The 26,269-nt window shown below is 45.2% G+C and overlaps 1 protein-coding gene across 4 annotated transcripts in view; it reads right to left on the bottom strand.

Moving 5' to 3' along the window:
- Positions 1–904: 904 nt before the first annotated feature.
- The window catches only part of ankrd44 (ankyrin repeat domain 44), a 52,879-nt gene continuing 27,514 nt past the window's right edge, over positions 905–26,269 (bottom strand). For 2 of the 4 annotated variants that reach the window (XM_036138828.1, XM_036138829.1), the window contains 17 exons: positions 26,012–26,120; positions 24,420–24,488; positions 24,121–24,261; positions 23,029–23,094; positions 22,832–22,943; positions 15,901–15,972; positions 15,559–15,760; positions 15,239–15,326; positions 15,029–15,146; positions 14,703–14,925; positions 12,316–12,403; positions 12,149–12,232; positions 11,919–12,064; positions 11,730–11,812; positions 11,050–11,132; positions 9,842–9,933; positions 905–6,417 (listed from right to left, as the gene is read on the bottom strand). In XM_036138828.1, coding sequence (XP_035994721.1) covers positions 6,158–6,417; positions 9,842–9,933; positions 11,050–11,132; positions 11,730–11,812; positions 11,919–12,064; positions 12,149–12,232; positions 12,316–12,403; positions 14,703–14,925; positions 15,029–15,146; positions 15,239–15,326; positions 15,559–15,760; positions 15,901–15,972; positions 22,832–22,943; positions 23,029–23,094; positions 24,121–24,261; positions 24,420–24,488; positions 26,012–26,120 — 2,036 coding nt within the window. In that variant the 3' untranslated portion in view covers positions 905–6,157. The remainder of the gene's footprint in view (positions 6,418–9,841; positions 9,934–11,049; positions 11,133–11,729; positions 11,813–11,918; positions 12,065–12,148; positions 12,233–12,315; positions 12,404–14,702; positions 14,926–15,028; positions 15,147–15,238; positions 15,327–15,558; positions 15,761–15,900; positions 15,973–22,831; positions 22,944–23,028; positions 23,095–24,120; positions 24,262–24,419; positions 24,489–26,011; positions 26,121–26,269) is intronic. The other 2 variants (XM_036138830.1, XM_036138831.1) reach the window with 2 other exon arrangements.

Raw genomic sequence — 26,269 nt, 5'->3', positions numbered from 1 at the left:
AATAACTTTTTGAGCAAAATGTACTTTTAGGAGTAGTTTTACTGCACTGCACCTTTTACTTTTACTTGAGTCATATTATAACTCAAGTATCGTCACTCTTAAGTAAATTTTCTGGCTACTCTACCTACTGTGAGTAACTTCATGAATAAAGAACAAACTTGTTTTAACCAAAAATGCATCAGAGAGAGAAAAACTTAGAGTTTATGTTAAAGTGAGACTTCATATTTGTACACAAGCGTTATTGTAATTTTTTTATCTGCTGAGCTCATTGAGACCTTTGGAGATCGAAAAAACATACAGTGAATAATGGATATTGTCATTGGAAATAATTTGCACTGTTTTAACATAGTATTTATACATTAACAGCTCATCTGTTACTTTCAGGTAAATGCTGAAACACATTTAGAAGTGTTTCTTCTGCCTGAATTTGTTTTGTTAATTATGTTATTTTGTATATTTTTCTTTTGTCTTTAAAATGCCAGAATTTGCACATAACCTTACATTTGTCTGTCCGATTACATATTTACATATCTAGTCATCAGCCGTTATTAGTTACTCAGTACTTGAGCAGCGTTTTTATTGAATACTTCTTTACTCTTGAGTAATTTCTTGGCTGACTACTTTTTACTTGAGTAAAAATATGTTATAGTAGCGCTACTCTTACTTGAATACAATGTTTGGCTACTCTACCCACCTCTGCTTCCATCTGACCATTTTACCTGTTGCTGTTGAAGAAATCTGCCCTGTGATGAATAATTTGGTCAGGCACTGTACATAAATGGCAACGCACAAGAAATATTGCATGCAAACATGAGATTTTTCATTCTGATGTCTGTATAATAATAAATAATCATACATATTTTATTCAAAGGTTAAAAAAAAAAACTTAGCGACGCACCAAAAGTCCAAACAGATTTTAGTTTTATTTGCACAGCTTCTATAAAAGAAGGGTAGCTAACAAACAGCCCTCAGCATGTCATACTGCATCAGGAACTGGTATGAAAATCATCAGACAAGTGACGATGGAGATTGTCAGGACTGTCCAAGTTCTTCAGGTACAATAATAATACTGGTGGCCAGACTCAGACTCAGAGGCAGATAAAACGCTGTGCTTGCCGACAGCGTGTGTGCTCATCGGTTCATCATTTGAACCCAAACATCAGTCACAGATAGTCTTTTCGTACAAAGCTTTGCATCAACACTGAATAAAGTCGTTTTCATATCAGTACCTAAAGCCCACTTACACACACACACACACACAGAACTTTAAAGACAACCCTGGAGATATTCCTTTGCTTGTCACCAATAAGTACAGGTACGTGGGTTCTGGAGTAATGGCACACGAGACGGCTAAACGCATGTCCGGTTTTGGTCTCACGAAGAATGTTGGCAGTGAATTTTGACAAAGGAAAATCTCCAGCCAGGAAGGAGAAAACTGAAATAAAAGCACTTCCTCTAAATTTTTCGCATTCAAAGTAAAAACCTGTCTCAAACTGGGATCAACATATTAAGGAATAAATTCACACAATGACATAACTTGATTTCTGATGGCATCCCGATTAACGACCTGGTTTTACTGAAGACAAAGATTCAAAGAGTAAACCCAAGGCTAAGAATCTGCAAGCGTGAGGGGAATTTTACTAACGTGCGAGCCATCTGGAGCTTTTGGTGAACTTATTCTTTAACACGTTACTGGAATTTACATACAAATAGAAAATGCTATAAAATAAAACCACGTGAGTCAACATCAAGGCACTGGACATGTTAGAGACGATGGCACGTTGCTGGTGGGCAGACAAATGAAGGAGAGGAAGGGGGAGGGACAGTGGTCAAGGCCCTGGGTAACTTTACATTTAAGTGCTGGCAGTATTTGTACCATCCTGATGAAATTAATAAATAGCACAAAGAACTGAGCTAAAAAGACATTTTCACCACAAGAGACATTTGGTCTTTTTTTTTTTGTAGAATCTAAAAACGGTGCTACTCTAAATTGTAACGTGTGCAAACATGCACAAACAGGTGGTACACATGGAGTGGTCAAAGTGCAGGAGGCCCCTTAAGACTGCAGGACAAAACGCGTAATTCTATTTGATAATCTCATCATTCATCCACATCTGCACAAATACTGCGCTCGTCGACAGGTACACCCCCGTTCCCTCAACGGATCACTCTCCACATCATTTGGAGGTTGGCCCGGTGTGTCTGGATTAGAGGTCAACTGACTTGGGGTTTTCTATGGCCGATACCCATGCCGATATCTAAAAATTAGGACCACAGATATTCTACGCTAGTTATCTTTATTTTATGTGACCAAAAGTTTTTTCCCAGCTGTGCGATTTTTTTCACCTGGGGTCTGAGTTTTGAGGCTTGAAACATTTATGTCGCAGTAGCTGCTGCCTCCAGAGATCTAGTGGTGGAAACATTTTAGGGGACTCGCATAGATCATGTTCAAGAGAGGAGAGATTGCACTGTATAAAACTTTACATACTTTAATATCTACAGAGGGATCTTGGTAAATGTGTAGCTATGCCCATTTTTTACCCACACTTTGCATCTTCGTCCTGATACCTTTTCATACCAGTAAAAACCTTTTTGTTCCCGTGTTCTTAAACTGTTGTAATTGTTTATGTTTTTGTAGAGTCAAGTATTGTTAAATTATTACTGAGGTACCCATACTATGCTGATACAACTATATATTTTAATGTAGTTGTAAAAAAATTTTTTTACTTTCCATTTACACCCTGTTTTTATCTATTCCGGTTCTGATCCTTGTTTGGACCAGTTGAATCCTATAAAATCTGACGAATTATGACACCTGATCTAACAACAACAACTAACGGACCTCTTGCTGGTTGATAATAATATTGAGTCGAGTTTCTTTGCAGTAAACTATGGGTAGAGTACAGAAAACCCTTAATCGCCTGTTGTCAAAGTGGATACAAAACATCCCCCTTGCAGGTACAAATTGATGAAAAGTTGATAGGAGACATCCTATCTGTGAAATAACCAGTCTCAAAGATGAACCTTCTTGGTTATCAGTAAAGTTATATATTGGTTAATACTGGCGTATAATACTGACTGTCCAGGGCCTTTTTCAGGTTTAGAAATGTTTCAGCTCATTGTAGAGATTGAGGAAACCAGAGATGAACCAAAAAGTCATTGCACAACTCCTTATTCAATTTGACTTTTTGATTCTGAACGTCAGCTTTTGAGTGGTTCTCCTATAGGAGCCAAACCATGTCCTGTGATGGACTCTAATGCCGGGGGATGGCAACCAAAGCTTATCTTGTTTAAGCTAATGTAGCTGCTTAGCTCATCCCAGGGCTTTCTAAATAGCAGCAAACATTTTCTTGTTCAGACTGAGACAGGAAACAGCATCATCTTCATTATTGGCTAACGTTAGCTTGTTTACCACAACGGGTGCCATTTTCTGGTTAGGCAAAATGAGTTGCTATAAGTATTTAGGCTAACAGCAGTTTATGGGTTTTGTTTAAAACAGCTAACATTATCTTGTCAAAGTCCACAAAATGGTTAGCATTAGCTTCCTTTGGCTCACACAGACACTATTCTGCGTTAAGGCAAACGTATCTAAACATATGCTAATGTAATTCCACTGGGGCCAACACAGAAACTAGTAAGCTTTTTAACGCAACAGTGGTTTGTGTTAGCTGGATAACACACACAGAATAAGTGTTTGCTTTGAGCGCAGGCACTTTTTACTTATTTGGAGTGAGATTTGTCTGGGCAGTGTGAGAAATACAGGTAACACATGGCTCTCACTCTTGTGGAGTGAGAGCCAAGTGGGAGCCATCGATAGCGTATGTTGTACCGTCCTCCATCTTCAGCTAAAATGCTGTTAGAGCGAATGATGTGTGTGACTTTTCTCTGTTGACAGAACTGAGATGTACCCGTCATGTTAAGTCCTCTCTCCTGGTGAACATCAAAACTACTAAACATCTCGTTGAGGCTATACTATTCACATTCTGGACACGTCGTCAAACCAAACAGCCAACTCCAAATTTGTGCTTCAGCTGGTAAAACATTTCAAAAAGTACCTGTTCATGTAACCCTTCAGTACATGTTAATTATTTATGCATGGAAGTCAAATATTTGGTACAAGTTTTTTTTGTTTTTTGTTTTTTTTAAAAAGCTTAAAATTATGCTTGAATTTCTTAATGATCTGCATTGTGTACAAACGGTTAAAATGGCTTTTTAAAAGAAATCTTGTTTCAGAATGGCATGGCTTTGCCGTGCAGATGTTAAGTACCAAGGTTAGTTTGGATTTAAGCACCCGTGAGTGAACGAATGGACCGTGGTGTCAATCAGCACAAGCATGCAGACCGGAGCAGTGACCAGTCCTGATCCGACTCTTCATGTTTGCGGACCAAGTGTTTGGGCTGCGGCCACTGGTCCAGGGAAGATTTAAAGAAGAGCTGCAGGACGTCCATCACTGAGAAGATCAACTGCCTGCAGGCGCAAAGTGAAGACGTGGAGCCCCAAGGGTTCGATGTTTAAGAATTGAACTACATCATTGGTTTAAAACAAAAACTAACTACAAAAAATACCACTACTTTTTTTAATTAATTTCCATCATTGCAGGATGTTTAGTATAAGCAAGTCTTCTTACTGCTTTTAAAGTTACATGGAACCATAAATAGGTGCGTTTCAACTTTTGTTCAAAAACAGTGTCCCCCAGAACCTAAATTTCAAGAGCCTTTTATTTCACCATGTCCATTAGGTGCTTGTGTTTCCACTGTGAGGCCCAAAACCAGGCTATGTAAATTTCCGTGGCCAACTCTGAGAGGGCAGCAACTGCAATGTACTAAGCTAGCAAATACAACCACTATTGCCAGGTAAACTGCTCAACACTGGAACTGGATAAAGAAAAAGATATATCAATGCAGCATTAATTTCAGATTGTAGCATAGTGCTTATGGTTTAAAAGCTAAGTTGAATATGTTACAATGGCTAGTCTCCGAAACAGAGTTAAAGTCTCTTCAAATCAGGGGATATTTGTAATCTTCACACATTTGTAATAATTGGAGCTTGTCTTCTGCTATTAACCATGAAATGTGTTAAAACAAATCCTGGGCTGTTGCAATTGTTTGAGTTTGTGTTTTGAAAGACAATCTCTGTAAAATATAACAATCCCATTTAAATCCCTAATCATTCCTCTCATGACCTCCAACAGATAGTGAAAGTATTGGTCCAGGCTTCATTTCTTTGTTTAAGAAATATTCGACTAAGGTGACTGATTTTAATACATTTATTTGAATAACAACAATGTAAAACCCAGACGTTCAGGGGCAGAGTTTAAATTGTGTCTGTTTGGGGGGAAACACCAATTGCTCCTGCTTAAAAATTTTAAGTCAAAATGAAAATGTGAACTATCAAGGGTCATTAACTGGGAAATTAATGAATAAATATTGAACCACCACAAAACTGCACCCAAAGTTCAGAATCTATTCATAAAGTACTACCTCCCTACCAGGACAATTTTCTGGGGTAAATTTAAACACTAACCTGATTTGGTCCCTGTCCCTGAGGCGGAAACGATCAGATCCAAAAAAAAAAAAAAAAAATGGCCACAGTGACCTGAAAAATGTTCCTTCAGTGGAAACACACCTAACGTGTCATCTTTCGGCAGCAACGATCAATCCAAACCCTCCACATTCCCAGCAGATTTACAGATTTCCGCTTCACTATCATGTACAACATATAGACGTTTTTTTCAATAATCTAAATTTTTTAAATCTAAAAAGTTAGTCTTTAATTTTACTTTTCCATGAGGCATGAAAAGTTTCTTCTTAAAAGGATGCCTTCCTTGGAAAATCCTCACATATTTAAACAAAATTTGGTTGTTAGAAAACAGATTTTTAGTTTTTAGTTTTTAATAGATTCAGACAAATATTGTTCTGTAAAAAAGCAGAGGTAAATATAAATTAATTAGAGAATAAATTAGAAATTATTTGCTGAGATCATTATTTTATATTTTTCGTATATGATGATTGTAAAGTTGCTTCTTTACTTAATACTGAATCCCTTGGAGCTCCATTACAACAAATATCCACTCTGCATCGCAGAAACATCCTTCTGCTGAGAAGTCCAGGTAAAAAGAGAGTTTGAGGTAAGAAGCCAGAGTCTGCTCAGAGATGCATCAAAACGTTTCAGAGTCCTCCGAGTCATTCTCAGTAGTTCCCTCGCTGGAAGGTCCCGAGGGGTTCCTGGGGGTGCGTGGTCCCCGAGGGCCGGCGGCCACGCCTTTACCCCCCTGGTGGGGCAGTTGCCTCAGCAGGGAGCCTGGGGAGGGAGCTCCAGAGCTGCAAGGGGAGCAGAAAGGCATCATGGTAGCCAGAATGAGAGCCAGACAGTCAGCCACCTCTCTGCTAGGAGCACAAGCCAGAGCAGGGGTCAGACCTGAGGCAGAGAGACAGAGCAGAGAGGAGGAGGCACCGGGAGACATGGACATAGAGGAGGCAGGGAAGGCGAAGCAGAAGACAAAGACGGAGCAGCATTCCATTAGTTTTCAGCCAGCTGACGGTTCCAACAAGGAGAAGGGAGAAGACTTTAGACAGGAATGACCAACAACAACCAGTCAGGGCGGGAACCAAAAAAAAGAGTGACTCTGTCTCTGCTAAAGAATCATTAGGCACACTAAAACCTTCAGATAGAAACTAAAGTTTCTATCTAGCTACTGTTCATTTTTCTGGAAAATGATACAAAAGTCTCAAAGTGTTTTGGGCTGACAAACTGGCTGGTGACTGCAACTGGTCAATTTTTAGGCTTCCCCAGCCATGACCAGTAAGCAGCCAGTCAGAAAGTTCAAACTCAACTTTTCCTAGTCACAACGTTTCTAAGAGCTACCTGGCCGTCTCACCACAACACTTTTTGATGTGGAAATTGTCAGTAGAAGACTCAAAGCTGAACATTTTTACCAGCAGTGAGGTGTGTGAGATGTTCATTCCATAAACATAATATAAGAGACGCGTCATTGGGCGGGTTCTGCCTATGCTGCGATGCGTCAGAGCGTCCGCCATCTTAAATGTGGCAAATCTACATTTACTCAGTCACTTAAACAGTATCAGAGGGACTTTAATCTCTGAATATACTTTGTATTCGTCGTATTTTTTTGTAATATTAGAAGTTTATTTTCGTATCCGTTTAGCTTCATTCTCCTGAATGTATTCTCCTAAAGAATAAAAATATTTAAAATAATCTAACCTGGCCCTATTACTCCAGGAGTGAAATAATTCTGCAAACTGTGATTATTCTGGAAATGTTCCCCCTTAATTCTCATAATATGATGTTTTTATCATAACATTATCACTTTTGTGTTTGTTTGTTTATTTTTACTTTATTGACCTAGGACTTTTTTTCTCATATTAATAATTTTACCTCTTTAATACTCCCCCAAAAAGTCTGTTCCTAAAGGTTCACATGTGACATGGTTTTATGAAATAATGAAGACCACAATGTTTAGATTTAACAAATTGATCCTTATATTCATAACACATACACACACAAATATATATATATATATATATATATATATATATATATATATATATATGTATGTGTGTGTGTGTGTGTGTATTTATTGCAGCACAGGAAAATGAGGCATCTTCTCTGATTCACGTTCACAATAACAGAACTCAACTTTTTTCTGCCACATACAATATGGCGGTGACGTTGACGTGCGAATCTGCGCCCTATGACGCGTCTACGTATATATGTCTGTGGTTCATTCAGCCTACTAAAACAGACGGGTAGGTCTGGGGAGGGTGTTGCTCATTTCACTCCTTTAACATTTCCTACTTTTGCAGTTTGCATTATTTCTTTCTCAGATCTTTCCGAGAACAAAAAGGAGCCATCTGCTATAGGACATCAACTGGTACCCGCCTTGGGAACGTTTCATCAAATTAGCAGTGGATTACAGTCCTCAAGTCAACTTCAGCAGATGCAGGGTTTGGCAATTTTTAGGCTAAGGTAAGGACCAGCTCCCTCAAGAGAATCCATCGGTATTGTGATGCTTACTAATCAAGCTAACTGCTAGCAGTAGATGCTAAGGACAGTTTAAAATGTCAGCCTCAAATGATTGTGTCTATGTTTTTAAAGCTAGTGTCGGTGATTTTTCTAGAAGTTTCCCCAAGTCTCTTTTTGAATAACTGCGCATGTGCAAGACCGTCTTATCTGCTCTTCGGCTCCTTAGGGGGATCGCATGAAAAAAAAAAAAAATCGACCAAATCCGCTCTGGTCTAATTTCTTTCTACTGATGCCTTCCTCTTCTTCTCATAAACATGAACGCGGTTTGCTTCTTGGGACTCTAAGCTATGTTCAAAGTCTACGGTGAGAGCAACTGAGCAACAATGAACGAAGCTAACCGCTAAGCTAATCGGATTCATAATCACTAGAAGTGTACGTGCACAGCTAGCAAGTGGAAACTAACAAGGAAAGAGCACACACTGACGTTATATTAGCGTGTCAGAGTGTCTGGCATGTGGGACGACCAATAGATAAGGGGATAGCCCTGGAACTTGAGGGAGAGAGGGGGGTGAGGGCAGGAACAAAAGTAATCAATCCCTGCCGTTCAGTCCGAATGGCAGCAATTGGTTAGATTTTTTACAGACCTGCAGCTCTCACAGAGATCACAATTTTGAACCTCCTTTTTCTGAATACATAATGTACTAACTACTGTCAGGATGGAAGGACGATTTTTAGCTTTCAATGAATCAAACCTGTTTTACCGCAGCTATTTTCTCTCATGCACTGATGTCACAACTGCTCCTAATGCAAATTTAATTAAACTCAGTTTATATAGCGCTAATGCACAACAAATATCATATCAAAGCTTTGCAAAAAATAGTAATACGTGGAAATGTGAAACGTGGAAATACATAACGCCGCATAGCAGGAAGGACAGAAAGAAATGTTTTGAATGCAGTAAATAATAGTTCTTAAAGAAAAACGAGGATTGGCATAATTCAGTTTGGGAAATTGGCAACAAATCTGCCATCGGAACATTTACATTAAAATATTTTAATTTCTGTCACTAACATTATGTGATATCAAAAGTGTTCCTTATACACCGCTAAAATAATTAAACAGAAATCAAAATAAGCATTTTATCAGATAACAGAGGCAAAGAAAGGCTATTTAAAATTTCAGGCTGATCGTTACATCTCCATAGCAACTCATTTTAATGTACAAACAGAAGCGATTGTTGGAGACTGTTGTCATATGTTCTGAAATGTATCCATCTGTTAATATTACAAATATGAAAAAGCTGCTAAATATTACATTTCTTGTTTATGTTTGAGTTTGTTCTCTTAATCTAATATGAAAATTCAAACAATTTGAGGTTTTGAAGATGACATCCAGCCCTGACCTTTAAACACATTAAATAGAATACCACAGAAATCAACCCACAACGTGAACAGGACAATCACAGCTCCCACTGTCACAATGCCCATGATAAGATGGATTATTTTTGATCCTCTAAATAACAAACAGCTACTATGAGCCAAAAGTGTTTATCTTGTTCTTCATAATTACTGCGTTCCAAAACAGATACTTTAAAAATGTTTCAAAGAGCTAAAAATGTCAAAGAAGAATTGTGCCAATTATAAAAGGAAGAAAATGCGCAACAAATTTTGTACCAGTGTGCCTGTGATATACTTGCAAATCTAAACCCAGTGGGAGCTGCGTTTAAAAGTCAAGCAGTGCAGCGAGAAAGTGATTTCCAAACTCTTCAGCAGTGCATTGAAGTGCTGGAGGAGAGAAAAGCCTTCATGCAGAACAAATGGTGACGACGTCAAGCTTGCCAGCACCGGCCTCATCCTACCGTTCTCATCTACTGTCTGAACGTTGGCTCCTCTGGACAGCAGATCCTGGACCGCCTTCTTCAGGCCGCTGCGAGCTGCCAGGTGGAGCGGCCTGACGAGGACAGACAGTTTCACACTGATGTCACTTCACTGCATCATATCTCCCTGCTGCCAGAGCTGCTAAAAAGGACTTTTCCCCTGATCCGTTTGTTCGAGACCAGGGGTCTGCAACCTTTCCAATCCAAAGAGCCTCAGTCCAGCAAAAAAAAAAAAACGTTAGAGCCGTAAATGTTACATGATGTTTAGAAGACGACTTATGAAAACCTTGGCAAAAACAGGATGCATGCATTTACTTCTTTGGGGTGTTGATACTTGTGGAAAATAGTGTAAAAGAAAAAAGAAAAAAAAAAAAAAATTTCCTACATAACATCAAGAAAAATAGAGCTAAAAACACATTAATGGCACTTTTAGGGTCAATCTGTTGTGAAAATTTGATGCAATTAATTCATGACTAAAACAGAAAAACTGCTAAAACCTTTTATGTCCGTACTGAAAAATGTAAAATGTTGTTTATCATTTTAGTCAACGATATTAAGATCTAATGTGAGAGGTCCTAGGAGCCCCTAGCAGCTGGGAGCCACAGGATGCAGTGCTCTTTTTGAGAAACACTAATGAGTAGGGCAGTGCAATATGGCCGCCCTGACATCAATATCACGATATACTGAGCAGTTCACCATGGTAACGATAAATGAACGATAACATCAACCTGGAAAACACCGACATGGGCAAACTGTTATTATCAGAGATTTTGGTATCGGTAAATTTTCGGTTTATCGGCCATGTCTACTAACTGGGAATAGTTTCACAACATTTAGGTGTTGTTTCAGATAGGTTTTCAATAGCTTATCCTAAGTATAAGTATATAAAGCCTAACCACGAATGTGGAGCTCATATGTATACGCTGACACCGCTAGCTAAAATCCAGTACAATTAATAGCCTTCAGAAGTCCCATCCTAACGGGGTCCTTTAGGATATCTTCAGCTGGACAATACCTCAGACAGCTTTTAATACATCCAGTCCTTTCTTTCAAAGAGGTTCGACTAAAACCCTACATCATTTCATTTGTCCTGTGATGTAAAATAAGTGCATCGCAATCGTCAATATATTCCCCTCAGATAACTGGTGGCACATTTAGCTTCATCTCCAGCCAGCTACTCAGATACTCACGTTTGCAGTGCTGCGTTTGTGGCATTTATGAGAGAAGCGTCAGACAGCTTCTCCATGATCAGCAACACACAGTCTTCTTTCCCCTGAAACAAGATAAAGTTAGAGCTGAGGTGGGACGATAATGACACTCAACTTTAAAAAGAAAGATAAATAACTTTTTTTAAAAACACAGTTTAGCGTCTTTAAATGATCGGTATCAGAAGCAATGACTAAAATCCCATCCAAATACTCACCCTCTATAAGATGCAGTGGCCACTTTTAAAAATGGCCGCCAATTTACATCTGCACAGCTTGCAAAACTCCCTTAGAACGCCACGCATGTTACTTTGTTGATCTATCAAATTTCAGTTTTCGCAAACAATCCGAGTGTTTTTCGCCTTTTCGCCTTCTGAGCGCGGTTCTCTGACAGTGTAGGGGCGCGGGGAGCTGCGCAGGAAGTAGCTGAGACGCTAGGCAGTACATTTTATGATGTGCAAAGAAAAAAAGCTACATTTACGGACACCAGAACAACTTTCTACTCCCCTTTTGTCTGCGCATTAATAGGAGCCGCAGTGATGTAGCTCAACTATCGCTACTCACTTCTAAACACGCTAATGTTAGCGTAGCACTCCAGCAAACTCCTCTACATGAAAACAAAACAAGCTAACGATAAAATAAAAGGCGGAATTTTATACACTTACATTCCTGCAAGCCAGATGGAGGGCTGTGTTGCCATCTTGGTCTGTAAGACTGAGGTCGGCATTGGGGCAGGTCAGCAGCAGATCTGCAAGACATCCACGTTAATATGTAGCTAAAAAAAAATCACCAAGATGGCTGCTGGGAAGTTTTGCTTTCTCAATGCACTCAAACAGAAAAAAAGAAATCTGCACCAAGAGCTTCGGCCCGGCCCTTCTCTGCCGCCATCATCAGTGCAGTGCGACCTGACTGGTCTACAGTGTCTACGGGTGCATCGTGGGCGAGGAGCAGCTGGATGCAGTCTACGTGACCGCTGAAGGCTGCAGCGTGTAGAGGAGTCCTGAGGAAAAAAAGGAATAAAAAGCCATGATGCTCTGGAGACTAAAAGAGCTGCGGCGTCAGTGGCTCCACGCTGGGGTCTCACCTGCCCTTCGCATCACTGCAGCCGGCGATGTCCGATCCCATGGCCTCCAGAAGCAGCGACGCACACGCCTCATGATCATTCAACCTGCCCATTTAAGCAGCAACACAAGCTCAGGCACGGCGGACAGCAGAACAAAGCCAAAGGTGAGCACCAGCAGACTGACTTACACTGCACAATGCAGGGGCGTGAAAGGATTCCCATCGATACACCGACAGCCTTTCTGCTCCAACAGCACCTCAACACAGCCTTCATGGCCTGTAAACACAAATACCCATTCAGAACTGACCAGTGGGGCGCAGGCTTTTTTTTTGTTTTCAGGTTTCTTCTCAGAAACAGAAAGCTACAGGAGCTACACAAGCACAGAAACAACATCTTAAGAGAGAATATTGGAGCAGATCCTGAATCTCAGGTATGTGTAGAGCTTAGACCAGGCGTGGCCAAAGTGCGGCCCGGGGGCCATTTGCGGCCCCTGTGCTGATTTTGTGTGGCCCTCCAACTCCATTTTAAGAAAGATTTGGTCCACCAGCACAGGTGGCTGAAGCCAATGCCAACTTTTTATTCTTAATTAGGGCAAAATTATTATAGACAGGTGAAAATGTTGCAATTTAAAATGTTAGGTAAAATAAAGAGTGATTATTTTTAATAACCACACTTTTTACATCCTATTTAAATTCTTAATAAACAGGACCACATCTGTCCAAGGACATTTTCTCAAATTCAGACTTTGGTTTAATTTAGATTTGAATTCATTTATTAAAATTGGCTAAATAGAGCAAGTGATTTAAAAGAAATACTGACCCAAATCCCATTCTTAAATTGCTAAATAAAAAATAATAATTTTTTTCCCCTCTGTTTTTTAATCAAGCCCAAAATAATTTGCTAACTGGATGACCATCTTTTGATAAGGCAAATGAGCAAAAACCTTTTTAACTTCGGATCTATCATGATTTACATATCCCTTTCTGGCTGAATTTCTGACTAATTTGTTAAATAAAATGATCCTGTGTTGTAGAGCAGGTAAAAAAATTCACAGAATTTTTTGGTTGTTTATTCATTATTTATTTATTTATTCATTTTGTGGCCCTTGAGGACCTCTGACTTGATTAATGCGGCCCATGTGCCAAAAAGTTTGGACACGCCTGGCTTAGACCAACTAAATCCAGGTTAAGCTGACTCCTGGCCTTTCTGCCTTTTAGCGGTCATCATTTTATCATTTTAGGAGCAGAGGCAACATCACAACTGAGAGCAGTTGTTGTAAAACAAGGTTTTTCTGTTATTTCAAATCAAAGACACTGAGTTGACGTTTTGGACCCTTAGCCGCACACTGAGTCCAAAAAGGCTCCCACCATTTCCAAACTCATCATGTTCCACGAGGGAAGCTAGAAGTTCAAGAGGTTGAACCAGAGCAACTTTACAACGTTGAGTCTTCCCGTTATCTGCAGAAAACCTCGCTCTCTCTCAGCTTCTGGTAACCTGAATGAACTGCAGACGCATCTCGACGTGTCACTAACATTGCCACTTCTCTTTAAAAAGCTTATTTTATCTCCCCCTTGGATCATATCTGAAATACAACCCTTCTCTGAAGGTGGAAATGGTTACATTTCACTCTTCTTTCCTTGGTAACAGCGCCCACAATGAAGAGAGTCGTACTAATTAGGTATGGTGGGTTCACTGACTTGAAAAGAACCCCAGGTTATGACCAGCCACCAATCAGGGCTGATTAAACTTAAAGCTGTCTGACCCTTTCTTACACTACGTTCACACTGCAGAGAAATGCAACCCTCGTTTTGCCCAAATGCGACCCATATATATCCTTTTCACGGCAGGGTGAAAGGCCCAATTCTGATCTTTTCACCGCCCAAAAAATCTGATTAGTGCCACTTCCATATGTGGCACTAATTTGGATATTTATTGGATGTTTTTCAAAGCGTCCGCAGTCTAAACGGTCATGCCACATTTTATCTGTCTTTCACATCACTCATCTGTCTCTCACTACATCCACACCCAGTAGCAGCAGCTAGCGCTCCATGGAAGACCATCGATAGCTGTGCTACTTTCTTCTTATCTTACTTAGTCTCGCTGTGATGGGGTCTTAATATTGTCAGCTCCCATTGCTGAGCAGCTTTCAAATAGTAATACCCTAATAATAACAAGGAGAGATGCCGGACGATATGTGCCTTTTTTCCCCCCTGAGTTTTTTTTTTTTTTTTTTAGCGAAACTTTATTGAACACTAGAAACAATTACATCCACCATTACTTCTGTAGACAGTGCACTGCTCTGTGATGTCTCCTTCTGTTATCTGCGCCTGCGGTGTCGCTTTGCGGTCTTGAACCGTTGATACAGAAGTCTGATGGTGGTCGCATTTAATAGAAGCATGAACGGCCACCTCAAAAAAAATCAGATTTTAGCAAAAAATGGGAGCATCAAGACGTGCAGTGTGAGCGTAGCCAACATTTCTCTCTCCTTACAGTCGTTAACCAGCGGCTGTAAGCTTCTGAAAGAGACGTGCTCAGCATCTAAGACACAGCAGCCGGTGGTTGTGCACTCACTGACCGTAGTAGCAGGCCCAGTGCAGAGGGGTGTACCCGCCGTGGTCTCTCAGCGGTGGCAGAGACAGAGAATCTGAGCAGGCGATGCTCAGGAGCTCGCTCAGCCAGGAGGCGTGGCCTCGCGCGGCGGCCAGGTGGATGGCCGTGCGGCCCCGTGAGTCTCCGAGCAACACCGAGGCCTCTTGCTCCAGCAGACACTGGATGCACTCCTCCTGACCACACAGCAGCTGGGGCAGACATTGTGCAAGTCAGAATACAGCTTAAAGGGGTTCTCACAAGTACGGCGCCATTATCTGCACCAGCGGCGAGACGCTGCGGCGAGACGCTCACCCCGAGGTGGAGAGCTGTGAGGCCGTGGCTGTCAGCCAGGTTAACGCTGGCTTCCCTCTCCAGCAGCAGCGACACAGCATCGACATGTCCTCCAGCCACCGCCAGCATCAGAGGAGTCCTGCAGAAAAACAAGGGAGAGGCGTTCAGAAGCAGCAAACGCGAAAGCCGCGAGGAAAAGCGAAACGGGAAGAGCGGACGGGCGCGACTCACTGTCCCTGAGAGTCGGCGGCGTCAATGAGCTCCGCGCCGTCCGATTCATCCAGCAGGAGGCGCACACACGTCGTGTGACCGTTCATCACTGGACAGAGCAACAGAGAGGGGCAGACATTAATCATTGGCCAAATGTTACTCTGGTTAATTCAAGTAAAAATGAAAGAAAAGACACAAAAAATTTTATTATTTCCATAAGAAAACGGCTGCAGCCCTTCACTCACCTTCCCTCTAAACGAGAGAGGCAGTTTGATGCACAGTGATGGCCTGATTCTCTCTGAACAGGTTAACCGTAAATCTACCCGTGGCTATTAACCCACCTGCCAGGTGCACAGGCGAGCGACCGTACTGCTGATCGGTGGAGTGGGGCGACGCCCCCTGGCTGAGGAGCGTGTGAACGCAGTCAGTGTGGCCCCTCAGGGCGGCCAGGGCCAGGGGGGTCCTTCCTGCCTCGTCTGCCTGGTCCACCTCTCTCTCCCCCTGCAGCAGCACCTCCAGAGCCTGGGCATGGCCATGGTATGCCTGAGGGGAAAAATAAATAAAGCATTTCATTTGCCTGTAGCCACTTAAATATGCCTCTGTTTACGATGCCTGGGCTTATACGCGTCAGAGCAGTAGTACCATGAATCCCGTTGAGAGATGAGACGATGCGTGAGACTTACAGCGAGGTGCAGGGGGCTCCTGGCGTGAGGAGACTCGGGATCTTCTTGATGACCGTCGTCTCTGTTCAGCAGCTGCAGGTCACAACAAAACCGCCATGAAACCCTGCTGGTCGAGCTCATAACTGGGCTTATTCAGGATTCAGGCTCAAACACAGCTCATTAAAGGCTGTTTATGTTGCTCCGAAAACTTTCAACAACTTCTCTTTCTACACATTGTTCACACATCCAGTTGTGCTTTAGCTCTACCTGTCGCTTCAACAACTGGAATAATTTTTTTCTAAAGAAGCAGGAGTTCTATTTCATCCCTCCTGACCGCCAGAGGCGGTGCTGAAAGCACTGAATGTTCCCTTCGGGCATGCGCAGTTCGAGTAATTATACCAACAGAGTCACACCTGTGACGCCGGATGACCACTCGGAGGCTATATAGCCTGCTGTCATCCTTGGCTCTGTTCCTTTTTTCTTCTCGCAAGCGGTTCGCTAACTTCCCCGTTGTGTGACGCCCCAACGCGCGGAGTTGCGGTTTTTCCTCCGCCCTCCCAGGGCTGCAACGGGTTGATTGTGGAAGTTCTTTGGAAGGTAAGTAAGCTGTTTGTTGGTGACGGTAGCGTTCGCGCCCCCTCTCCCAGCTCACGGCTTTTCGTTACCCTGTTACCTACAGCTGGGGCTGTTGATTGTGTACGGCTAATGTTGTTAGCCCATTTCGGTTTACCAGTTTACCTGGTGACGGCAGCGTGTTCGCCCCCTCTCCCAGTGTGACTAATAAGTTAATTTACCGAGGTCTAAAGACGACTAACGTTGTTAGTTATTTGGTTTATCAGTTTATACCGGTGACGGTAGCGTGTTCGCTCCCTCTCCCAGTGCGACCAAAATCATTTACCGAAGTTGTGTACGGCTAATGTTGTTAGCCCATTTCGGTTACCAGTTTATACCTGGTGACGGCAGCGGGTTCGCCCCCTCTCCCAGTGCGACTAAGTTAATTTACTGAAGTGTAAAAGACGGCTAACGTTGTTAGCGCCTTTGATTTATTGGTTTTATACCTGGTGACGGTAGCGTGTTCGCCCCCTCTCCCAGTGTGACTAATAAATTGATTTATTCAAGTGTGAAGTACGGCTAATGTTGTTAGCCCATTTCGGTTTACCAGTTTATATCTGGTGACGGCAGCGTGTCCGCCCCCTCTCCCAGTGTGACTAATAAGTTGATTTACCGAGGTCAAAAAAAAAAAAAAAAAAAAAAAAAAAAAAAAAAAAAAAAAAAAAAACGACTAACGTTGTTAGCTCCTTTTGGTTTACCAGTTTATACCTGGTGACGGCAGCGTGTTCGCCCCCTCTCCCAGTGTGACTAATAAGTTGATTTACTCAAGTGCGAAGTACGGCTAACGTTGTTAGCGCCTTTAATTTATTGGTTTTATACCTGGTGACGGTAGCGTGTTCGCCCCCTCTCCCAATATCAGCCTCCTTGTGTTTGCAGCCTATTTCTTGGCTCTGCCATAACTGGTGACGGCTGCGTTCGCGCCCCCTCTCCCGATTTTAGCGCATTTTCATTTAATTGGGTTGAGCATTGCCGACCTTAGACATGGATGGCTTCCATAGCTGCAGGGATTGTGGGGCTGCCCTCCAGGCAGAGGATGGCCACGACCTGTGCCCTACCTGCCTTGGACATGAGCACCTTGTGGAGGCGTTGTCCGAGAACCCCTGCATGAATTGCAGTTTCATGCCACATGCAGTGAGGGTGGCCCGGTTGGCACAGTTGTGCCCCCAGGAGGGTTCTGACCTTCCGCCCTCTGGACAGGTGGATCCCCCCAGGCGTTCTAAGCGCCGTGGTGGGTCTGCGGTCTCAGCACCCCCTCCTCGGAGGAGACGGGCCAAACTTGACCAGGGCCTGGCCACAAGGGTGGAACAGTTGTCAGCGGAGTTGGCAGAGATGAAGTCCTTGCTGCAGACACATCGGTCTGATACCTCTCTTCCAGTGGCTGGGCTCTCCTCCCCACCCATGCCTGAACTAGTTGCGGAGGAGGACGTCATATCTCTGGCTGCCTCTGCTTCTCATTTCAGAGATGAGGAGGAGGCAGGGTCCTCTCAAGCCTCTGACAATGGGTCGTTTTCATCCCGGAGTGCAGTTGGGGAGGCCAGTGACAGTTCCATGCGGGATGTCATGTCCATGGCCCTGAAGCAGCTGCAGCTAGAACTCCCGCAAGGAGAGGTGTCCGACTCCGGGAGTGCCTTTTTCAGGCGCGGACGGGCCCCTACTCCATTTTCTGTACCTCCATCAGAGGAGTACCTTAAGGAGTTGCATGCTTGCTGGCGGGACCCGAGAGCGTTATCACGGCTCTCCTCAGACGGTCGGGTGTTGGCTGCCATGCACGAGTCGGTGAAAGCCGGCCTGGACCGTATGCCAGCAGTTGAACCAGCTGTTGCTTCACTGATTGTGTCACCAGAGGAGGCCCTACGTCCTGAGGTCAGGTGCCCACGGACTCAATGCCGGGTTACAGATGACCTCTTGTGTAAGGCATACAATGCAGGAGCGCGTGCGGGACGTCTTGGCAACTCCCTGGCGCACCTCATGTTCGCCCTCTCTACATCCGTTCAGGATGCTGGTGGTGCAGCTGCAGCGGTTGGCTTTAGTGACGCAGCGTTGCAGGCCTTTGCGCTGATGACCAGAGAGCTCGGTCGAGTCATGTCATTCCTTGTCCAAGCTCGTAGACAGGTCTGGCTTGCACAGTCTCCTCTCACGGAGGCTTGCCGTAGGACCCTCAGGGGTGTCCCGGTCGTGCCAGGGGAGTTGTTTGGGTCAGCTGCCCTGGAGGCACTGGAGCGGACTATTCAGGCGCGTCAGACCAGCCAGCAGCTTTCTGGCCTTCGCAGGAGCGTACCCCCCTTTCCTCAGCGTTCAGGGCGCCCTGCTACTACCCCCAGCGTTCGGCCACGGCCTCAGACTGGTGATGGATCTGGTGGTTCCTATCCCCGTGATCTGCGGCAGAGACCCAGCAGGGACTTTCGTAGGCCAGTCGGCCGCCCAGCTAGACCGACCCGGGCCTCAGATCCTGGACGTCCTCCCCCCAGGGCTCCCAGAGGCCGAGGGGATAGAAGATGACGCCACCGGGCCAGCCGTCGGACATTTTTCCCATCAGCAGCTACGTTTCTGGGCTGCTCACTCTGTGGATCCATGGGTGGTTGCCACCCTAACCCATGGCTACAGACTCCAGTTCCGACGGCGGCCCCCTCTCTCACGCCGGGTCAAAATGACCATTATCACCGACCCGGTGAAATCCTTGGCACTAGACCAGGAGCTTTCCGCCCTCCTAGCCAAGGGAGCAATCGAGGCTGTGGATCCTCTGCGGCAACCCAGAGGCTACTATTCCACGTACTTCCTCGTGGCAAAGAAGACTGGCGGTTTTCGCCCCGTTCTAGATTTAAGGGGACTCAATCAGTACCTGAAAGTCCTTCCATTCCACATGCTCACCACAGCAGAGGTCCTTCAGACTGTCGTGGCAGGGGATTGGTTTACGTCAGTAGATCTGACAGATGCCTACTTCCATGTACCTATTGCGGCAGAACATCGCCGCTTTCTCAGGTTTGCTTATCAGGGTCGCCATTGGCAATTCCGGGTGCTCCCATTCGGGCTCTCCCTTTCCCCGAGGGTGTTTACTCGTTGCGTGAAAGCGGCCCTCTCTCCTCTGCAGGCCTCCGGAGTAAGGATTCTGCCATACCTGGACGACTGGCTTCTCTGTGCTCCCACTCAGGTAGCTGCCTCTCGGGATACGTCCCGGCTTCTTCTACAGGTGTCACGGTTGGGCCTCAAAGTCAACCTTGCAAAGAGTTGTCTGGTTCCATCTCAGACAACCACCTTTCTTGGGATGCATCTGGACTCCACTACCATGAAGGCCCGTCCGTCTGTTCGCAGGGTGGACGACATACTCCAGTTTGTCGGTCGATTCAGGCTGGGCAGGCAGTTTCCTTACAGCATCTTCCTGCGAATGCTGGGCAAACTGACATCGGTCACTCGTGTCGTGCCCTTGGGTTTGCTCCTTCTGCGCCCTTTGCAGCGGTGGCTCAACAGCTTTCACCTAGATGCCAGGCTGCACAGACGTCACAGGCTCATGGTGACGAGGCTGTGCCTCCGTGCCCTAGCTCATTGGCAGGACAGGACCCTCTTGTCCTGTGGCGTTCCAATGGGGTTAGTGGTGTCTCGAAGGGAAGTGGTCACCACGGATGCCAGCCCCAAGGGCTGGGGCGCCGTGTGGCAACACAGAGCGGTTCGGGGTCTCTGGGGACCAAGGGAGCGCACCGAGCACATAAACGTGCTGGAGCTGCGGGCTGTGCACATGGCCCTCAGGTGCCTTCTGCCCCACCTAGAAGGACGGCATGTGTTGGTTCGAACGGACAACACCTCTGTTGTTTACCATATCAACCACCAGGGAGGCACCAGGTCAGCACGTCTCCTGGAGGTGTCCAGGGATCTCCTGGAATGGGCGTTTCCCCGTCTGTCCACCCTGCGCGCAGCATATCTACCAGGGCGGCAGAACCAGGTTGCAGACTCTCTATCCCGCCAGGCACCTGCTCCGGGAGAGTGGTCTCTTCACCGCGATGTAGTGCGCAAGATCTGGAACCTCTTTGGCCAGGCAGAGGTAGATCTGTTTGCCACAGAGGAGTCAACCCAGTGCCCCCTATGGTATTCCCTGACAGGGGTCGGGGGCGCACTGGGCCAGGATGCGCTGGCTCATCCATGGCCACAGGTTCTCCTGTATGCCTTTCCACCCCTCTCGCTGATTTGGCCTACTCTACGGAGGGTTCTCGAGGGAGGCCACAGGGTGTTGCTGGTAGCTCCGTTCTGGCCAGCACGCCCATGGTTCCTGCTGCTTCGGAGTCTGTGTCTCAGTACTCCATGGCGTCTTCCAACAAGGAGGGACCTGCTGTCTCAGTTGGGGGGACAGATATGGCACCCCAACCCTCAACGTCTCCAGCTGTGGGTCTGGCCCCTGGGAGGCTGACTGGGTGTTCAGAACCTGTCAGACACACCATTTTGAGTGCTAGGGCGCCCTCCACTAGGCTGCAGTATGACAACAGATGGCGTCTTTTTTCTCAGTGGTGCTCTGCCCACAATGAGAATCCGGTTACCTGCTCGGTGCCCACAATTCTGGAGTTCCTCCAGTCTCTCCTTGATAAGGGCCGCTCTCCTTCGACCCTTAAGGTGTATGTTGCGGCAATTTCATGTCGTCACCTACCTGTCGACGACCGTACAGTAGGGCGCCATGATCTGGTCTCTCTTTTTCTGCGCGGTGCTCGTAGGTTACGCCCGCTGCCGGCTCCACGAGTGCCCGATTGGGACCTACCATTGGTTCTTGCGGCCCTGTGCCATTCTCCATTCGAGCCTTTGGCACAAGCGGACCTCAAGTGGCTTTCTTGCAAGACCGCCTTTCTGTTGGCTATCGTGTCGGCTAAGAGAGTCAGTGAGTTACATGCTCTCTCTGTCAGCCCTACATGTATCAGGTGGGCTTCAGATGACTCCGGTGTTACCCTGTGGCCTAATACTGCATTTGTGCCTAAGGTGTTGTCTCCTTTTCACCGTAACGAGCCATTGCAGTTGGCTCGGTTTCAGCCCCAGTCAGGTGCAACCGAGGGGTCTGAGTTATTGTGCCCAGTAAAGGCATTGGAAGCATATATTTCGGCCACCGCAAGTCTAAGACGCTCAGACCAGCTTTTTCTGTGTTATGGGGGTCCGAGGTTAGGCTACCCTCTTTCCAAGCAGCGTCTGTCTCATTGGATAGTGAGTGCCATCTGCCACGCCTACGCTGTAGGTCGCCGCTCCCTGCCAGTCAGGGTGAGGGCACATTCCACCAGGAGCATCTCTGCTTCCTGGGCGGCTTTGAGAGGGGTCCCTCTGGAAGCAATATGTGCTGCTGCATCATGGGCTTCCCCGACCACCTTCACGAGGTTCTACAACGTCAATGTGACTGTCCCTCATCCACTGGGTCAGGTCCTTTTACAAGGTTCTGCTGGGCCCTCTCAGTGAGGTATGTGCTCAGGATTCCTTGTGACATAGTTGGCATTAGTCATTCAGTGCTTTCAGCACCGCCTCTGGCGGTCAGGAGGGATGAAATAGAACGAAAGTTACGTATGTAACTACGGTTCTATGAATCCCGGATGACCGCCAGAGCTTCTCTGTCACTCAGAATCCTTGCTTCTGCGAGAAGATTCTGTAGGAACAGAGCCAAGGATGACAGCAGGCTATATAGCCTCCGAGTGGTCATCCGGCGTCACAGGTGTGACTCTGTTGGTATAATTACTCGAACTGTGCATGCCCGAAGGGAACATTCAGTGCTTTCAGCACCGCCTCTGGCGGTCATCCGGGATTCATAGAACCGTAGTTACATACGTAACTTTCGTTTTATAATCAGTCGCGTAGGAACGTCCAGTCCACGGGGGTTGTGTTTAGAGCTTAGGCTTTAAATAAATAATAGGCTTTAAATTACTGGCTAAATCCCAGTAAAATATGCAAAAGACAGTTTAAAAAGGTCAGATCTGAAATAATGTACCTGTTTTCTTTTTATTAGGGCAAAAAAATAGATTAGAAAGTTGAGATGCTGCAATCTGGACTGTAAGGAAGATAGCATGTCATCCTTTAGTCAGATTTCATTAACAACACGATCTACGTATGTCTGTGGAGTCACAGTAACAGTGAATGTTTCAATCACACCTGAACTCCCAAAAATAGGTTCAACAATTCTAGTACTAGAAGATTTTCAGAAATGACTGAAAACTAAAACTTGCAATCGATGCATATTTCTATAGAGTGGGACATCGAGTTAAAGACTAGCTTCACATCTACTCTAGACACCTAGAGCTCCATCTTCCCTCCCTCCAGCCTAGGCTCAGCTTCACGCAGCAGGGCACACCAACACGAGGGAACAATCAAAGCTGCCAGGTGGACTGACCAGTTCCAGACAGTGCCGGTGTCCGAAGGCGGCGGCGTAGTGGACGGGGCTGTAGCCCTGCTTGTCTTTCAGCGCGGCGGTCGCTCCGCTCTGCAGCAGGAACTCCAGACATCTGTAACACAGACGCAAAAAACCTGAGCCGACAGAGCAACTCGCACACGTCTAACGTGCCTGAACGTTTCCCCCGGCCAACTCACAGCGCTGCCTCCTTCTCTCTCTCCGCCTGGACTCCCTCGCTCTCTGGCTCCAGAGCAACGCGGCGCCTGCGCGGGGGGTTGGAGGTGAAACAGGCGAGGTTGACATAAACAGCACTATCTGACAGCATGTAGCATTAATACTGCCAGCATGTTTGACACGTTAACACCTTCCTATGTTAGGACAGGCCCGGCAGCAACGGGTGGGGGCGGGGGGACCGGGCCCGCCCAAAACATTTTACTTACAACCCCCTGTGTAAATTAAGTTGCAGGTGTAAAACGTATTGAGAGATGTCAGCTATTAAATGGGACTTTTGGAGGCAGTAGAGGAGACTTTGCTCCAGCATGATATGGATATGCACATTAGAACCTGGTTTAACACAAGATAAGATGGCAAGACCAGCTAGGACAGGCGGAGGGATTCCTTTACCCAGGAGGTGCTGCAAATCAACCTGATGGATGCATTTTATGGGGTTCCGTTTGTAAAGTTACGCAGTCAAAGATTAACAGCAACATTTAGCGTGTCCCCTGATAAGCTGTAAGGGAGGACATGTGAAAGGTTTTCTGTGCTGGTGGTCTGAAGTCACCAACAGCTCGTAGGCTGGCAGTAAAACGCCGTTTATTCAGAAGAAATGCCACAGAAAGACCACCAGGTTCTGCTTCCCCGCAGGTTTACGTTTCCCTTACGTCAGTGTTTTCATTTCTGCATTTGTCGACATTTCTGCTCTCCTTCTGAAATGACCCACTGTGGGGCAAGAAATTATCTTTCTAGTTCTGCTCCAGGCTTTTCCCCACCATGTTTTAAAAGCTGAAGAGGTGGGGTGGACGCCGGTTCCAAAACCTCCCCTACCAAACTGTCAGAACTGTTTCCTTTAAGGTTTGTCAAAAACAAATTGTGATTCACAGAGAAAAAAAAAAGATTTCTACCATTTTCTTAAACCATCAAACTCTTGTGAAGCAGTTCTTTGCATAAAATACAATTTGCATAATATACAATATAAACTAATTTTAAAGCACAAGTTTGTTCTTTTCTTCTGATTTCTCAGGCCGGAGTATGTGACAGAAGCTAAACGGGCAGCTTTGGAACTTGCTCACCTCCTGTCCAGGTCTGAGGCAGCAGCGTAGTGCAGGGCGGAGCGCCCCCACTGGTCGGTGGCATCGATGTCGATGCCGCAAGCTACCAGCGTCTCCAGACACTGGAAGTGACGGCTGGCAGCGGCGTAATGAAGGGGCGTCCTGAGGGACACAGAGTCACAAAACCACGGTAATAAATGAAGGACACGAGACGCCTCATATCAGGATGACATCACTGAAACAGAAGCATCCATGGCTCTGCCAGGATGCAGGGTGTCTGGAGTTCAAACCTCTGCTGTGGAGAAGGATCAGCTCCCTACCTGCCACACTTGTCTCTCCGGTTGTGTTCTCCCCCACTGCTCAGAAGCAGTTTGACACAGTCCACATTACTGCAGACAGGAAAGACAGACACGTTAGAGCGCTGTGTGTGGCGCATATTGTCGTTTAAGGCTTTTATTTAAACAACGGTTCTGGTAACAAATACACATCAAAAGGTTCACTTACAGCAGTCATTTGAAATATTATATACATTCATTACAGACTGATACATTTCAAGATTGATGATTATGACTATTCCTTTTTCCAGTAAATGTGATGATTACACTCACAGTCAAAGGTCTGGACTCACCATCGCCATTTAATGGCTTTTCCTTATTTTTAAGACTTTCTACATTGCGGATACACAGTGAAGACATCAAAGCTATGACTTAAACGCATAAGGGTGCCCCGCTCCCCTTATAGATGGCTAATAAATAGTTTACTGATGTTATTAATTAATCCGTAAATACTCATTCACAAGTGTTTACTATGCATTAAATAAGATAAGATAAGATGGACTTTATTGCTCTCACATTGGAGAAATTCACGTGTCACATCAGCTCAATAATCAAAAGAAGCTGTCAAAAAGGAGGAAAAGGTGCATGAGGTAGATATAAATAAATAAGAGACAAATCTGACCGGTTTGTGCTCAAAAGGTTGTAAAATAGTCTGAAATGTTTAATATAAGCAACTCTAGGAGAAATATACAGTTGCACAGATTAGCTTCCCTATTTGGTAAGAGACTACACTGCAGGGATCTAAAAGTAAGTGCAATTTTCTTGAAATTTGTATATTTTTCCTTGATTTGAACAGCTAAATAAGACCATTTGCCAATGGAATGAGTATTTTTACCCCTAAGATAAGATAATTAGACATCCTGCACTTGAAATAAGATGATGGAGATGAACTGTTCTTATTTTAAGTGCAAAAATCTTATTCCATTGGCAAATAGTCTTATTTACCTGCTCAAATCAAAGAAAAATATACTAATTTCAAGAAAATTGCACTTACTTTTAGTTCCCTTTTTGCAGTGTAGTCAGTTTTGTCTCTTGCTCGCCCTAAAGACATATAATTCATGGCAGTACAGCTGACACCTCGTATAGTTTGTCCTTAATTTCATCATCCAGGACCCCCAGATGGACTGGAGGCCTGTCCAGGGTCTACCCCGCCTCTCGCTCAATGACCCCTGGAGCTAGGCACCACTCACCCCCACCCCAACACCCTGAACGGATAGGTGGGTGTGGACGATGGATGGACGGACAGATCTCCAGCACCAAAAACAAAAGTCTGTTTCAATAAAAGCATTCTTAATTTGAAAGTATCGGCAGACCTTTAAAAGGAGTCGGCTCGGACTAAAACCAGCAAAAGCCGGGTCGCGACATCGCTATTATTTTTTTTGCTTGCATTTATTTTGCTGCTGTTAATCTCGGGGTTTGTTTTCATGTGCTGCTAATTCGCTACTTTACATGAGCCAGTAGTCCGTTCAAATTCCAGATCATTGCCTCTAGCAACAAACCAGACACATTAAGTTTATCGGATAAAAAAAAACAAAGTCTAAAACAGCGCAGTGTGATGGGAGAACGGCAGGACTCACCCTCCAGCAGCAGCTGCGTGCAGGCATGTTCTCCCCAGGCTGTCCGGGGTGTCTATCTGGAAGCCTGCGGACAGGACCGAGTCGTTACACATTATGGTAAACCTCCGACCTGGTGAGGGCAGCACAGTGAAGGGAGGCCAGACAACACACAGCAGGAGCAGCAGCAGCCACCACAGAGAGACAGGGAGAAGCAGGTGGGCGAGGAGAGAAAGACAGGTGTTAGTGTGACAGGTGGGGGAACACGAGGCTCAGGTGATA

The sequence above is a fragment of the Fundulus heteroclitus genome, chromosome 7 (genome assembly GCF_011125445.2).
Source record: "Fundulus heteroclitus isolate FHET01 chromosome 7, MU-UCD_Fhet_4.1, whole genome shotgun sequence".
In the NCBI taxonomy this organism is placed as follows: Eukaryota; Metazoa; Chordata; class Actinopteri; order Cyprinodontiformes; family Fundulidae; genus Fundulus; species Fundulus heteroclitus.
This window is presented reverse-complemented; position numbering and strand designations above follow the sequence as displayed.